Source organism: Mytilus californianus, unplaced genomic scaffold (assembly GCF_021869535.1).
Source record: "Mytilus californianus isolate M0D057914Y unplaced genomic scaffold, xbMytCali1.0.p SCAF_2, whole genome shotgun sequence".
In the NCBI taxonomy this organism is placed as follows: domain Eukaryota; kingdom Metazoa; phylum Mollusca; class Bivalvia; order Mytilida; family Mytilidae; genus Mytilus; species Mytilus californianus.
In genome coordinates this window covers 44353651-44368038 of record NW_026262668.1, presented here as the reverse complement: position 1 = coordinate 44368038, position 14388 = coordinate 44353651, and the positions used below count along the sequence as shown (strand labels likewise).

Genomic DNA, 14388 nt, shown 5'->3' with positions numbered 1-14388 from the left:
ACGACCGCAAAAAATTTTGCGGTCGTATATTGGTATCACGTCGTCTGCATCATCCGAAGATATTTGGTTTCCGAACAATAACTTTAGTATTGTAATAGAATTCTATGAAATTTAAACACAAGGTTAATAACCACAAAAGGAATGTTGGGATTGATTTTGGGGATTATGTCCTAACAGTTTAGGAATTAGGGGCCAAAAAGGGGCCCAAATAAGCATTTTTCTAGTTTCCAGACAATAACTTGTGGAAAGGTGTATGGATCTCTGAGAAATTAGACCACAAGTTTCCATACCACAAAGGGATGGTTAGGATTAGCTTTGGGGGGTTATGGCCCAAACTGTTTAGGAATAAGGGGCAAAAAAGGTGGAAAAACAAGGGTTTCCTGGTTAATGGACAATTACTTAAAAGTACAATGTTATGTTTGGATTACCTCCCTTACACTGCTTTTAAATTATATATAAAGAAATGTTGCATTGTCTTGAGGTGATTAGCTGTCAATTTATTTTTAGAAGTTACTATTAAAAATGCTGATTAAGGAATATTAATTTTAGCCACGATTATGTATGACATTTTCTATATTAAGACTATGATGATGTATTTAAATGGGTAATTATAGTTGCAAACTCCATTGGAATCTTGAGGGAAAGATTTTTTTTTTAAAAAGGGGGGGGGGGGGGGGGGTAAAAAAGAAATTGTGGGGGGGGGGGGAGACAATTTTTTCTCATTTCAGATTTCAGACCTTAAAATGAAAATTTCTTCAAATATTATTATATTTTTTTTTGCTAAAAAAGGGGGGGGAGGGGTTCAATTCGCAACAGCATAGTGTATTGCACAAAAGCAAAAATTGAATATAAATTCAATTCATATAACCAATTCTAAGTTCTTTGACTACAGTTATTCTGTGTCAGAAACCTATTATGTGTCAAATATTTAATTACAATCCTAATTCAGACCTGTATCAAGTGCGAAAATTGTGTCCATTTTTGTCCATTTTTGCCCTAACTCGTTCAGGTATGGACCTCTGCGGTCGTATCCAGCTGCGCTCGGCGAAGCAATTTATTTCACAGGGTTGTGGACTATAAAACTGAGGTTTACAGTTAAGTTTGTTTTTAGTGGATTTAACATTTATCCTTCAAAAGTAATGGTCCTTGCTTTGTTAAAATATTGTAAATGCACAAGAGGCTGAAATATCTGTCATATAATCCCTAGATTACCTCACTCTGCTTTACTGAGATACAGGTATTGATTAAAAAAAATTAAGCATTTGTATTATATTTTCATCACACTCATATCCTGAATATGGTAACCTTCTACATCATTTGGTCTCTCGTGGAGAGTTGTCTCATGGAAATTATACCTCATCTTTTTATTTTTATGCCCCATCTACGATAGTATTAGGGGCATTATGTTTTCTGATCTGTATGTCTGTTCGTCCGTCCGTCCGTCCATCCGTCCATCTGTCCTGCTTCAGGTTAAAGATTTTTGTCAAGGTAGTTTTTGATGAAGTTGAAGTCCAATCAACTTGAAACTTAGTACACATGTTCCCTATGATATGATCCTTCTAATTTTGATGCCAAATTAGAGTTTTGACCCCAATTTCACGGTCCACTAAACATAGAAAATGATAGTGCGAGTGGGGCATCCGTGTACTATGGACACATTCTTGTTATATAACTAATTATCAAAGATACCAGGCTTATAATTCTGTGCATTTCATCTACATAAGACTTATCAGTAACGTTCAAATCAAAACAATAGGAAGGCCAAATCAAAAATAAAGTCAGAAAAGGATTGGAAACCAAAAATTCCAAAACAATTGTGTCAAATATGGCTAAAGCCATTTATGCCTGTAAGGGCTATTCCATTAAAATGTATGTGGGAGGGTAGGAAGGGACTTTCAAAATATCCCTACAACCAAGAACCATTTTTTAGATAATTTTGCATAATGGTAATAGACACATACTGAAAAAAGACCCATGACCCACATTCAATAATTAAACTTCCCTTCCTACCCTCCCACATACATTTTAATGGAAAAGCCCTAAAGTGATTCCTCAGGACTTGAATCAACAAAGAATCAACAAATTAAATTGTACAAACATATTTTAAACCATGGTTAAGATTGCACTCTTAAACTGAAACAATAAGCCATTTATTTTTATGACATTGATTAGTGGTTTATATAGCTATGATGTGCTTTCTTTTGCAGGACGAAAGTCTCATTTAAGAAAAACTTCTCATAAAATTCCACCGAAGCCAGAGACTGTGAAAAGGATTCAAAGTTCACATGTTTGGAAAATGGAACAAGCTTTTTATGAGTTTGTACAGGAGCACTTTGAATTTACAAAGAACCAAATATTTGAAATAGTGGACGGTGCTTATGTTGAGAAAGGAAATCTTTTTCATTATGAGAAAATACGGCCAAGATGAGAATGTATATAATTTGAATATACGTTTGTTTACAAGAATATATCTTTCAATTGAAAACATACAAACTTTTTTGAATTATAGTTTATCAAGAGTATTTATTTATTATATGGTTTTAAGGTTAATACAAGGCTACATATATATATAGAATACAGCACTACCCAGTTTCTTAAAAATGACTTCTGTTTTAAATTATGAAGGTTAAAAGAGTTATACAAATTGCTTGAAAGGAGTATTAGGTAAAATGTGCAGAATAATGATGATAATAGCACTTTATATATAATTTTGAACTTAATATCACCTTGTTTCCATGTATCATTTTTTTGCAAAGTTAAAGTTACACTCTGTATATTTCAAATATTATGCAGAAAATATCACAAGTGGAGATAACTCTTGAATTAAAAATTTGAAACAAATAAGCGAAATAGAGTGACTTTTAATAGAATTAAACAACAATAAAAGAGATTTATTTTGAAACATAAGATTGTTGTGCTATATGTATAATAATGAAAAACATGTTTGTTAAATTTTATCAATGCAATTTATTTAATGGCACATGCCTGATTTTATTGACATGAAGTTATTAATGCTAAGCTCCCATGCTGGCCATGAGAGCTAAATCTTCATAATAATTAAATTATCTTACAGTGTTTCAGGTTTGATTTACATACTTCCTGCAATGAAAGGGGGATTATCTAAATTAGTTTATCAATTTTGATTACAAGACATATTCTTGTTGATAAATAAACTCAGGTTATTAAGTTCAGTTCCACATATCTCAGTGTTAGGTCAACAAAAAAAAATATCTGTTTAGGGTTTGTTAAGTCTCAAAAAATAAGAGAATATGGGAAGGCAATATTTTTTATTTTTCTGAATTATTTTATATAGTTAGTGGGAAACACTAATGACTTCAACACCACTTGCCTGAAAATATTCAGTAATCAGTGTTTTAGCTATGATTTCAAGGCAGAGAGGAACATTTTTCAGGAAAGGGCTTATTGGGTGCTGTTTCTGGTCTGAAAAGGACAAGCTTATTATGTTTACTGTTAAAGTATTTAAATAATTAGATAAATAAATGTCTTTTTCTTTCATTTATAGTATCTTGTGATTGTAAAAAGCTTTTTCAAGAAGATATACAATAAATTTTTTTTTGCAGTGAAAAGTATTTCTTTTCCTCTAGAAAATAAAAAGACAAATATAAGACCAAAGGGGTACACAGAAAAGGCAGAGGGGAGATATGTCCTATTTTTGACAAACCACTGAACCCTAAACAGATATACAGTTTACCTTGGCCTAACTTTCACCACACTGTACAATGTACCTATATCATCGAAGTCAACAGCCTTCAGACATGATCAAATCTCATGATTTACCAAAGTGTGACAGACACACTGCATAATTATTTAATATTTGTCTACCATGATTGAAATGTTTTTTGTAATAATTATTTTAAAGAAAATTTGAAAACTTCTATTGTTAGATATTGGTTATGATTCAAACTATAGATAGTAATTGGATTTCATCCTGTCATCTGGGTATCGACAAATGATAATGGTAGATTGTTTGGTATTAACAATGAAGAGAGGCTCATGTGAAATTTTTGTAGATTTTTTTTAATATATTGATGGCATTGAAACTTTTTGTATAACTTGTAGTTGAATAGTTTATGTTGACTGTATATTGTATTTACAAACTGTTTAAAAATACCATACCAAGGTCATTATTTTTAAATAAGACTGATTAGCTGCACTATCTCTACTCTTTCCTGACAGTTGTTTATAATTGATTGAACTTTTGGAGGCAATTTTAGTCTCAGAGTATTTTGCTCTGATTTTCATTGTATCTTATTTTCAAAATCATTCAACTTAGTGAAAACTTGCTTGGTTTTGCATTGAGAATACTTTAAGTGTTTAAAAATCTCAGTTAGATTATCTGCCTTGCTAGGAAAGGAATCGTATAAAAGATTCTTATTTTTTTTTTCATTTCTTTTTAAACAGCATTATACATCTTTTATCTGAAGAAAACTCAATCAAATGTATATTATGAAATTTCTCTTTATTTTGCATTATTTTGTAGAGGCATTGTACCACCTTATTATTACGTGTAGGTTGTTATTTTTAAGTGTAGATTTTTATTTATTTTCATGTGTAGGAATTTTTGTTGATTAAGGAAAATTGGATACTTGATAATACTGTATTTTACGAATTCAGCATACTAGCCTATTGAAAAAACTAAGAATTGCGTTGAACACTTAAGTTTGTAGTTCACCTTTACTGAGGAAAGCCACTGAAATAAGTACACCACAAATAATAATGAGTCTACAGTATCTTTTGATGAGATTGATTTATGACTTAAATACTTAGTAGAAAAAGACTACCGTATTTGGACATGTATTATACACAATTCTTTACCAAAGACACATAGTTGGTAGAGGGGATGGGTATTATACATAACTGTACACTTAGGAGAAAAGACAACCTAAATTTAAGTTACAAATTATCTATTGTCAATTGATATTGCCTTAACTAGTGTTTTTATGTCAACCATTTCTAATGAGTAATTTTGAATTTTTAACTCCTTTTAAATCTGTTGAACTTTACCTTGGAGAAATTATATATAGAAATTCAGTAAATTTTATGTTTTGATACTGCTGTTTCTAATGTTGAACAAAACTTCGAGTCTATTTACAATCAATTTTTCAATATCTGTTTTGATAGCATGGAAGAATGGTAACATACCATCTTTTATGTTGTCATAACAGTATAATCCTTCACCAGCATTAAGTATAGGTACAATTGACCTTGAACAATTAAAAGACATGAAGAAGTAAAAAAAAACATGCTCATCATTTATTTAACAGTAATGATAATCTACGGGTAAGGATATTTTTAAATTAACAAAAAATACCTATAACATGTTTCTAGCAGCATTTATTTTAATTATCATTTAAGTGGTGTATAATAGAATATGTTTTTTACATGGTTAACAGTGGAATATGTTGATAGCCTTGATGAAGTATTTCTCAAAGTAATATATCATTACCATGACTTTACAGGATTTAATTTATTCCAGGACTTGTTGTCAATATATTAATAGTCCGAACACAAAAGCAAAGGAAAAATTGAAAGCCATTCAGTTGGATACAGCTTAGTTTCAGTTACATTTTCACCATAATCACACTGTTAATACATAATAACTACAAACAGAATCCTAGTGTTAAGGATGTACTTAGGTGAGGTTTTTGAATTTGTGTCAGATGTTTGGACTCCTTGGTTTTTTACCATACGATACAAGGTAAAATATTTTGCCCCATAACACCCATTTATCTTTTCATATAAGACTTAATAGCTCATAAAAGGTCATTTGCCAAAATTTAAGCAGATTCTTGATTTTTTTTCTTTTGATTTGAGACCCAAATAATACCAATGCAAATATAAGGTAAAAGTCAGAGTCAGCATTTTCCCGCCATATTTTAAAAATCAAATATCTCGAAAAGGAGCTCCATTACCTATCAATATTTTTAGCTTATTTTGTTCCTTTACTAATGCTCTTCCAACTTATAGTATCAATTTTGAATTCTTGATTTTTTTAATTTCACCTAAGTACATCCTTAAAATAATACATAATAACTACACACAGAATCCTAGTGTTGAAATAATACATAATAACTACACACAGAATCCTAGTGTTGAAATAATACATAATTACTACACACAGAATCCTAGTGTTGAAATAATACATAATAACTACACACAGAATCCTAGTGTTGAAATAATACATAATAACTACACACAGAATCCTAGTGTTGAAATAATACATAATTACTACACACAGGATCCTAGTGTTGAAATAATACATAATAACTACACACACAATCCTAATGTTGAAATTATGCAACCATGGACTGTAGACACATGTCTGAATTGTCTGTGTTGGTTGGCTATGACTCCAATATTTTCCAAATTCATATTGTTCTTGTAGTATGTCTATTATTACTTAAAAATATATATTTTAACTTGTAGGGCATGTATTTTATATTTGTGTAAAACAGATTGAAGGTTTTAAGGATGTCCTGTTTAAGAAATATAGAATTGAGGCTTTGTATTTTGAAACAATTTATTGTTATTCTCTTGATACTGCAGTCACTAATTTTATGGGTAGAAATCAACAATTCTTAATTTGAGTAACCAAGATCGTAAATGAATTTTAACGGCCCAAATAGCACAGTTGCAATATAAAAAGTATTTGGTGTTCTATGATGATTTGATTTTCTTCTGGTAAAAGAAAGATAACTCTAATTTAAAATTTTTAGCACGAATTCAATGGTAAATAAATTATATGTTATGAACCTTTATTAGAAACTTTTCAACACATGTATGTAGTCAAACCCTTTTTATTCCAAAATTAATAGACCAATTGAAGGTTCCTATTTAGGAATTAGTTACACTGGTTGACCTGAGGTCAATTTGTGTAAATGAAATCATTGAACAGTCCATTCTTACTGTAAGGTAATAACATAAGCATTGTGGTGACATCGGAAATATATGGGAAAATGCATGAATGTGAAATTGGTCTGTGGATTTTACTTTATAATCACTTAGCTGTAAAGACAACATAAAGTAGTACATGTAGTATTACTAAATATTTTTCTCCGAGTTTCCATCTTCAGTAGTATATGTTTTTTAGCCAAAATAAGACTTGCCTTTTTTACGTGCCATATGTAAAAATTTAAAATTGTAAAGATATTTTGTTGTACAGTATGTCGTCATTGGTATTAGGTATTACTTTTATTTGTCAAATTTTAGAATGTCTACTTATGATCATTTTCATAAGAATATAGGCCGCTGTGACAAATATGAAAATTATTATTTGAAGATTTTTACATACTGTGGATTTTATTTATTTTTCGTGAGTACAACAAACCATGTATCAATTTTCTTGAATTGTGGAATTATTATATTTCTGAGGATATTTGATTTTGTGGTTTTGCCAAAGTCTTAGTACAAGCCTAAAGAAAATGTTTACCTCGTTGAACACTGGAATTTGTGGTACCGCTTTACCTACTAAGTCCACCAAATTTGGTATCCCATGAACAATAATGAATCCACAGTAATACGCTTTGAATGAAATACATTAATTTTATGAAAGCACATATATATTTTTTTAATCTTACACAAAACAACCTTTAGTTAAAGTCTATGAACGTTCCAAAGTCTGTTATTATTGACTTCAGTAATATGGAGTATTCTTTTAATGTGTATGTACGTTAACTGCCTAGAGATTTAGATAAGTGCAACAAATTATGCATGTTTTTATTGACATATGCAAATTTTTAGAAGTTAAAATGCAAAAAATGAGGTGTATATGAACACTTTTTTTGCACATTCTTGCTTGTACTGATGTTATACATCACATCTCTATTTCCTGTAAATTAGAAAAAATGTGCTTGCATTTATTATTGTGGATGTTGAACATTGAACAAAAAGTTGAGATTATATAATGCTTTTTTTAGAGAAATGCCGAAATACAAATAATGCATTAAAAATTAAAAATTTTAATTTTTGTAAAACATATCCATGTTGTAATTTTAAGTTGTTTAACTGTCTGACAGAATAATTTAGTATAAAAAAGGAGTCCAGATACTCTTGACAATGTTTTCAATGCTTGATATATGTGTTTAATTTAAATCATAACTGTATATAACTCTTGTTTTAAATGATGAATGGAAGTATGAATAAAGAATATAAAAATAAGGAAATATATAATGGGTAATTGATGTCAGTTGATCCTGTGGTCAAGAATATATGTGATTGGCTGTTGTATGCACTAGTATGAGCACATAGGTTGTGAGTTAATTTATGTCATTTTGGGGGAACAAAATTCAAGATGTAAAAAATTTGTTTTATTGTTATGAATGAAGTGTGAAATAAACTTGAATACAAACTGTTGTTTTTTTGTTTTTTGTGCCCCTGCCGTAGCAGAGGGAGCATTAAGTTTTACCCTTTTCCGTCTGTACATCCGTCCATACATTCTCTAACTTAAGTTTGCCTCCTCAACCAAATGTTATGAATCTTATACACAATGCTAATAACCACAAAACACAGATCAAGTTTGAGTTTGGGTGGCATCACTTTTGACCGTTCTAAAGTTATTATACCCCAAGCAACAAGTTGCGGAGGGTATAATGTTTTTGACCCGTCTGTCTGTCCGTCTGTCTGTCCGTCTGTCTGTCTGTCAGTCCGTCAGTCCTGTTTCTTGTCATCGCAACTCCTCTCAAACCACACAACAGAATTTCACGAAACCTTTTTATACGACCGCAAAAAAAATTTTGAGGTCGTATATTGGTATGACGTTGGCGTCGTCGTCCGGCGTCGTCGTCCGAATACACAATGGTTTTCGCACTCTAACTTTAGTTTAAGTGAATGGATCTCTATGAAATTTTACCATAAGGTTCAATACCACAATAGGAAGGTGGGGATTGATTTTAGGGGTTATGGTACCAACAGTTAAGGAATTAGGGGCCAAAAAGGGGCCGAAAATAAGCATTTTTGTAACTTCCAGACATAACTTGTGTGTTAGCATATGGATCTCTTTGACATTGTACCACAAGATTCCATATCACAAAGGGTCAATGCTGGGATTGATTTTGGGGTTAATTGCCTCAAAATTTTAGGAATAAGGGGCCAAAAGGGGGCAAAAAACAAGCATTTTTCTAGTTTCATGACAATAACTTGTGTGTAAGTGTATGGATCTTTCTGAAATTTTACTACAAGGTTCCATTTCACAAAGGGAAAGCTGGAATTGAGTGTTGTGGTAATTTCCCAAAACGTTTAGTAATAAGGGGCCTAAAAAGGGGTTTAAAATAAGCATTTTTTAGTTTCTAGACAATAACTTGTGTTCAAGTGTATGGATCTCTCTAAAATTGTATTACAAGGTACCATACCACAAAGGCAAGGCTGTTATTGAGCTTGGTTTCGGGGGAAAGGGGGGTGGGGGTGATGAATCATAAGGGGGGCGGGGGTCAAAAAAGGGGTAATTTTTTTTTTTCCTTTTTTTTTTGTTTAAAATTTACATTTTAAGTTAGTTATTTTTTATCACGAAGAGAAAGTAGGAATTGAGTTTTGGGGTTAATTGCTCAAACATTTATGAATAAGGGGCCAAATATTGGTCGAAAATAAGGATTTTTTTAGTTTGCAACAAAAACTTGTGTTCAAGTGTATGGATCTCTGTGAAATTGTATTGCAATGTACCATACCACAAATTGAAGGTTGTGATTGAGGTGAGGGATGATGAATCAAAAGGGGGTTGAAAAAATGTGTGGGGGGTAGGATTTTTTTTTTTCTTTAAAATTTTCCATTTAAAGATGGTTGTTTCAGATTTATATATGAAAGAAAATAATAATGATACGGTTATATATCATGAGGAACTGAAATTTAAAATTATGTATATTGGAAATTTAGGTTACATTGGAAAGTAATAATTGGCTTTGAGGGGGGGGGTGGTTATGGCTCTAATGTTTAAGGAATAAGGGGAAAAAAGGTTAAAAAACAAGGGTTTCCATTTTAATAGACAAATAATTGAGTAAAGAACATTATTTAAAAGCAGTGTAAGGTTGGTAATTCAAACTCATTTAAATATCTCATCTACACTGCTTTTAAATTATGTAAATTGGAAATTTGCCAATAACTTTATTGTTAATAAATGCATTGGAAATTTGCCAACAATTTTAGTGTAATAAACTCCATTGGAAATTTGCCAATATAAAATTTTGCTGATGAAGGTTTTTTGTTTACCTTTAGCCTTGACTATGAAGTCATTTTCTATTTTTATAGCCTTATGATGTAGTTGAATTATTTAATACTTTTATGATGTGTTTAAATGGGGTTTTATCATGTTTATGGTTGCAAATTTATTGTTTTAGTATAATAAACTCCATTTAAAATTTGCCAATAAAAAAAATTTTTGTTTATTTTTAGCTATGATTATGATGTCATTTTCTATTTTACTTTTATGGTTGCAAAGAAATTTTTATTTTTAGATATTACTGTTAAATGATGCTGATTAAGGTTTTTGCTATGTTTAGCCATGACTATGATGTCATTTTCTATTTTAATATCTGTTATGATGTATTTAAATGGGCTTTTATGGTTACAAAGGAATTTTATTTTTAGATATTACTATAAAATGTTGCTGATGCTGATTAAGGATTTTGTTTATTTTTAGCCATGACTATGATGTCATTTTCTATTTTAATACCTTTATGATGTAATTTCCATTTTTAGATATTACTGTTAAATGATGCTGATTAAGGGTTTTTTGCTATGTTTAGCCATGACTATGATGTCATTTTCTATTTTAATATCTTTATGATGTATTTAAATGGGCTTTTATGGTTACAAAGGAATTTTATTTTTAGATATTACTTTAAATGTTGCTGATTAAGGATTTTTGTTTATTTTTAGCCATGACTATGATGTCACTTTCTATTTTAATACCTTTATGATGTATTTAAATGGGCTCCCATGTATTTAGATTTTTGATTATTTATACATGTTACCAAATTGGTCCACATTGAACAAAAACGGTCCAAATTTCAACTTTATTACATTACATCAAACATTGAATTCTACATATTCTTTGATATATTGAAATTAACAAACAATTTAGTTTATGGATATTCCACCATAATAGGTAAATTAAATTTTTTCCAGTTCTTACACCACATTCAACCTATGCTGTGTCAAATATTTAATGACAATCCAAAGTCATAGCTGTATCAAGCTTGAATTTTGTGTCCATACTTGCCCCAACTGTTCAGGGTTCGACCTCTGCGGTCGTATCAAGCTGCGCCCCAGCGAAGCATTTTATTAGATAATAAGGACATACTATGTAGTTGTGCATATCAACAGGAAATTACGATTCAATTCTTTTTCTAGGAGTTACGCCCTTTTGAACTTATTTACTTTAATGTACTACTGCAACAGTTTGTCATTGCAACTCCTCTCAAACCACACAACAGAATTTCATGAAACCTTTTCAGATAATAAGGACATACTAGGTAGATGTGCATATCGAAAGGAAATTACGATTCAATTTTTTTTCCAGGAGTTACGCTCCTTTGAACTTATTTGCCCAATATACTACTGCAACCTTTTGTCATCGCAACTCCTCTCAAACCACAGAACAGAATTTCATGAAACTGTGTAGATAATAAGGACATACTATGTAGATGTGCATATTGACAGGAAATTATGATTCAATTTTTTTTTCTGATACAATTTTTTTTTCTTACACTTATTTTATTTCTCCAATGACAATGTGGGGACATGGGGTATGTGAGCGCGCTCACTAAGGTTCTTTCATTAGATATAAGAAGATGTGGTATGAGTGCCAATGAGACAACTCTCCATCCTAGTCATAATTTGTAAAAGTAAACCATTATAGGTCAAAGTACAGGCTTCAACACGGAGCCTTGGCTCACACCGAAAAGCAAGCTATAAAGGGCTCCAAAAATGACTAGTGTAAAACCATGCCCCTTTACAAATTGAAAAATTGCTGAATTTTTAGTTTCTGCTCTCTAACTTAAAGTTTGCCTCAACCAAATGCTATGAAACTTATGCACAATTGTTATTACCACAAAACTCTGTATTTGAGTTATGTCCCTTTATAACATTATATGCAAGTGGGGCATCTGTGTCCATGGGACACACTCCCCATTTTTTTTTATGCCCCCGCGGTAGCAGAGGGGGCATTAAGTTTAACCCTTGTCCATCTGTACGTCTGTACGTACGTCCGTACGTCCCAAAATTGGTTTCCATTCTTTAACTTAAGTTTGTCTCACCCAAATATTATGAAACTTATACACAATGCTTATTACCACAAAACACAGATCAAGTTTGAATTTTAGTGGGCTCACTTTAACCGTTCTAGAGTTATGCCCCTTTATAAATGGAAAAATTGCACAAAATTTTTAGTTTCCATTCTCTAACTTAAGTTTTACCCTTGTCCATCTGTACATCTGAACGTCCCAAAATTGGTTTCCGTTCTCTAACTTGAGTTTGCCTCAACCAAATGTTATGAAACTTATAAACAATGCTTATTACCACAAAACACAGGCCATGTTTGAATTTTGGTGGCGTCACTTTAACCGTTCTAGAGTTATGCCCCTTTATAAATGGAAAAATTGCTAAATTTTTAGTTTCTGTTCTGTAACTTAAGTTTGCCCCAACCAAACATTATGAAATCTTTACACAATATTTATTTCCACAAAACTCAGATCAAGTACACATTTGGGTAGTGTCACTTTTATTAACCGGATTTTCGAAGGAAATATCGGTTATTAAAATGGTGATGTACGGCGGGTGGCTGGTTGTTCTTGAGTTATGTCCCTTTATAATGTTGTATGCAAGAGGGGGCATCATCTGTGTCCATGGGGACACATTCTCCATTAATTTTTTTATCAAAATTACATAAAAAAGTCAGTAGTGGGTCAAATAAAATCAAAAGCATCTAACAGGTCTAAATTTAGTACGCTCAATGCTGGAGATGTCAGAAAAAAGATACAGTACAGAAATGATCTCTTTCTCTAAAATTATTTTTTAACAGATCATCTAGAGGAATGGCCAACTTCCCTGGAATATGTTTCACTCACAGAGTGATAATCAAAAATTTGTTTAATATCTACTGGAATGTATATATATTTGAGAAACCAACCAATATACTTCAAAACTTTTTCAATGATTTTACATACATTCAAAACTTCCAAAGCTAAACTCTTTTGTTAGAGACAATTTGTTCCAATATTGAAAATTATACTTGTTTTTTGTATGCATTGAAGGTCACTATCAACCAAAATCAATTAATTTGTATCTGAATGACATTATGTAGCTTTTGTTCAGATATAATTATGCCCCCCCCGTAGCGGTGGGGGCATTAAGTTTTACCCTTGTCAGTCTGTACGTACGTACGTATGTACGTCCGTACGTCCCAAAATTGGTTTCCGTTCTCTAACTTGAGTTTGCCTCAACCAAATGTTATGAAACTTATACACAATGCTTATTACCACAAAACACAGATCAAGTTTGAATTTTGGTGGTGTCATTGTAACCGTTCTAGAGTTATGCCCCTTTATAAATGGAAAAATTGCAAAATTTTTATTTTCTTCTAAATATCAAGTAATTTTTATATGACCGCAAAAAATTTTTGCGGTCGTATATTGGTATGACGTTGGCGTCATTGTCGTCGTCGTCGTTGTCGTCATCCGAAGACACATTGGTTTTCGCACTCTAACTTTAGTTTAAGTGAATGGATCTCTTTGAAATTTTACCATAAGGTTCAATACCACAAAAGGAAGGTGGGGATTGATTTTGGGGGTTATGGTACCAACAGTTAAGGAATTAGGGGCCAAAAATAAGCATTTTCTAGTTTCCAGACAATAACTGTGGAATGGTGTATGGATCTCTCTGAAATTATACTTCAAGTTTCCATACCACAAAGGGATGGTAAGGATTTGTTTTGGGGGGTTATGGCTCAAACTGTTTAGGAATTAGGGGCAAAAAAGGGGGGAAAACAAGGTTGTCCTGGGTAATGGACAAATACTTTAGTACAAAACATAATTCAAAGCAGTGTAAGGGAGATAAATCAAATACATCATTGAAATTATCTCCCTTACACTGCTTTTAAATTATGTATAAAGTAATGGTTAATGAACAATTAAGATAATTTAAAACAGTGTAAGGGAGGTAATCCAAATACAACGTTTTGGTTACTTCCCTTACACTGCTTTTAAATTATGTTTAAAGAAATGCATATTTATAAAGGAAGACCAGTAAAAATATCTGCAAATGTTGCATCTTTTTTTTTTACAAAAAAATCCATCTGAAAGATTTGACACTATATTATAAATTCTATTATAAAATAGATTAAGTTAGCACTATGGTAAATTTAAATGGGTAATTATGGTT

At 31.4% G+C, this 14388-nt stretch overlaps 1 protein-coding gene and 1 long non-coding RNA gene across 3 annotated transcripts in view; both read left to right on the top strand.

Moving 5' to 3' along the window:
* LOC127727991 (heparan sulfate 2-O-sulfotransferase 1-like) overlaps positions 1-3932 on the top strand; it is a 64580-nt gene extending 60648 nt beyond the window's left edge. For both annotated transcript variants that reach the window (XM_052235142.1, XM_052235143.1), the window contains one exon: positions 2208-3932. In XM_052235142.1, the coding sequence (XP_052091102.1) occupies positions 2208-2428 (221 nt within the window). In that variant the 3' untranslated portion in view covers positions 2429-3932. The remainder of the gene's footprint in view (positions 1-2207) is intronic.
* LOC127728007 (uncharacterized) overlaps positions 1-14137 on the top strand; it is a 106383-nt gene extending 92246 nt beyond the window's left edge. Inside the window, exon 2 of the long non-coding RNA XR_007993963.1 lies at positions 13999-14137. This is a non-coding gene — a long non-coding RNA (uncharacterized LOC127728007). The remainder of the gene's footprint in view (positions 1-13998) is intronic.
* The last annotated feature ends 251 nt before the right edge of the window (positions 14138-14388 follow it).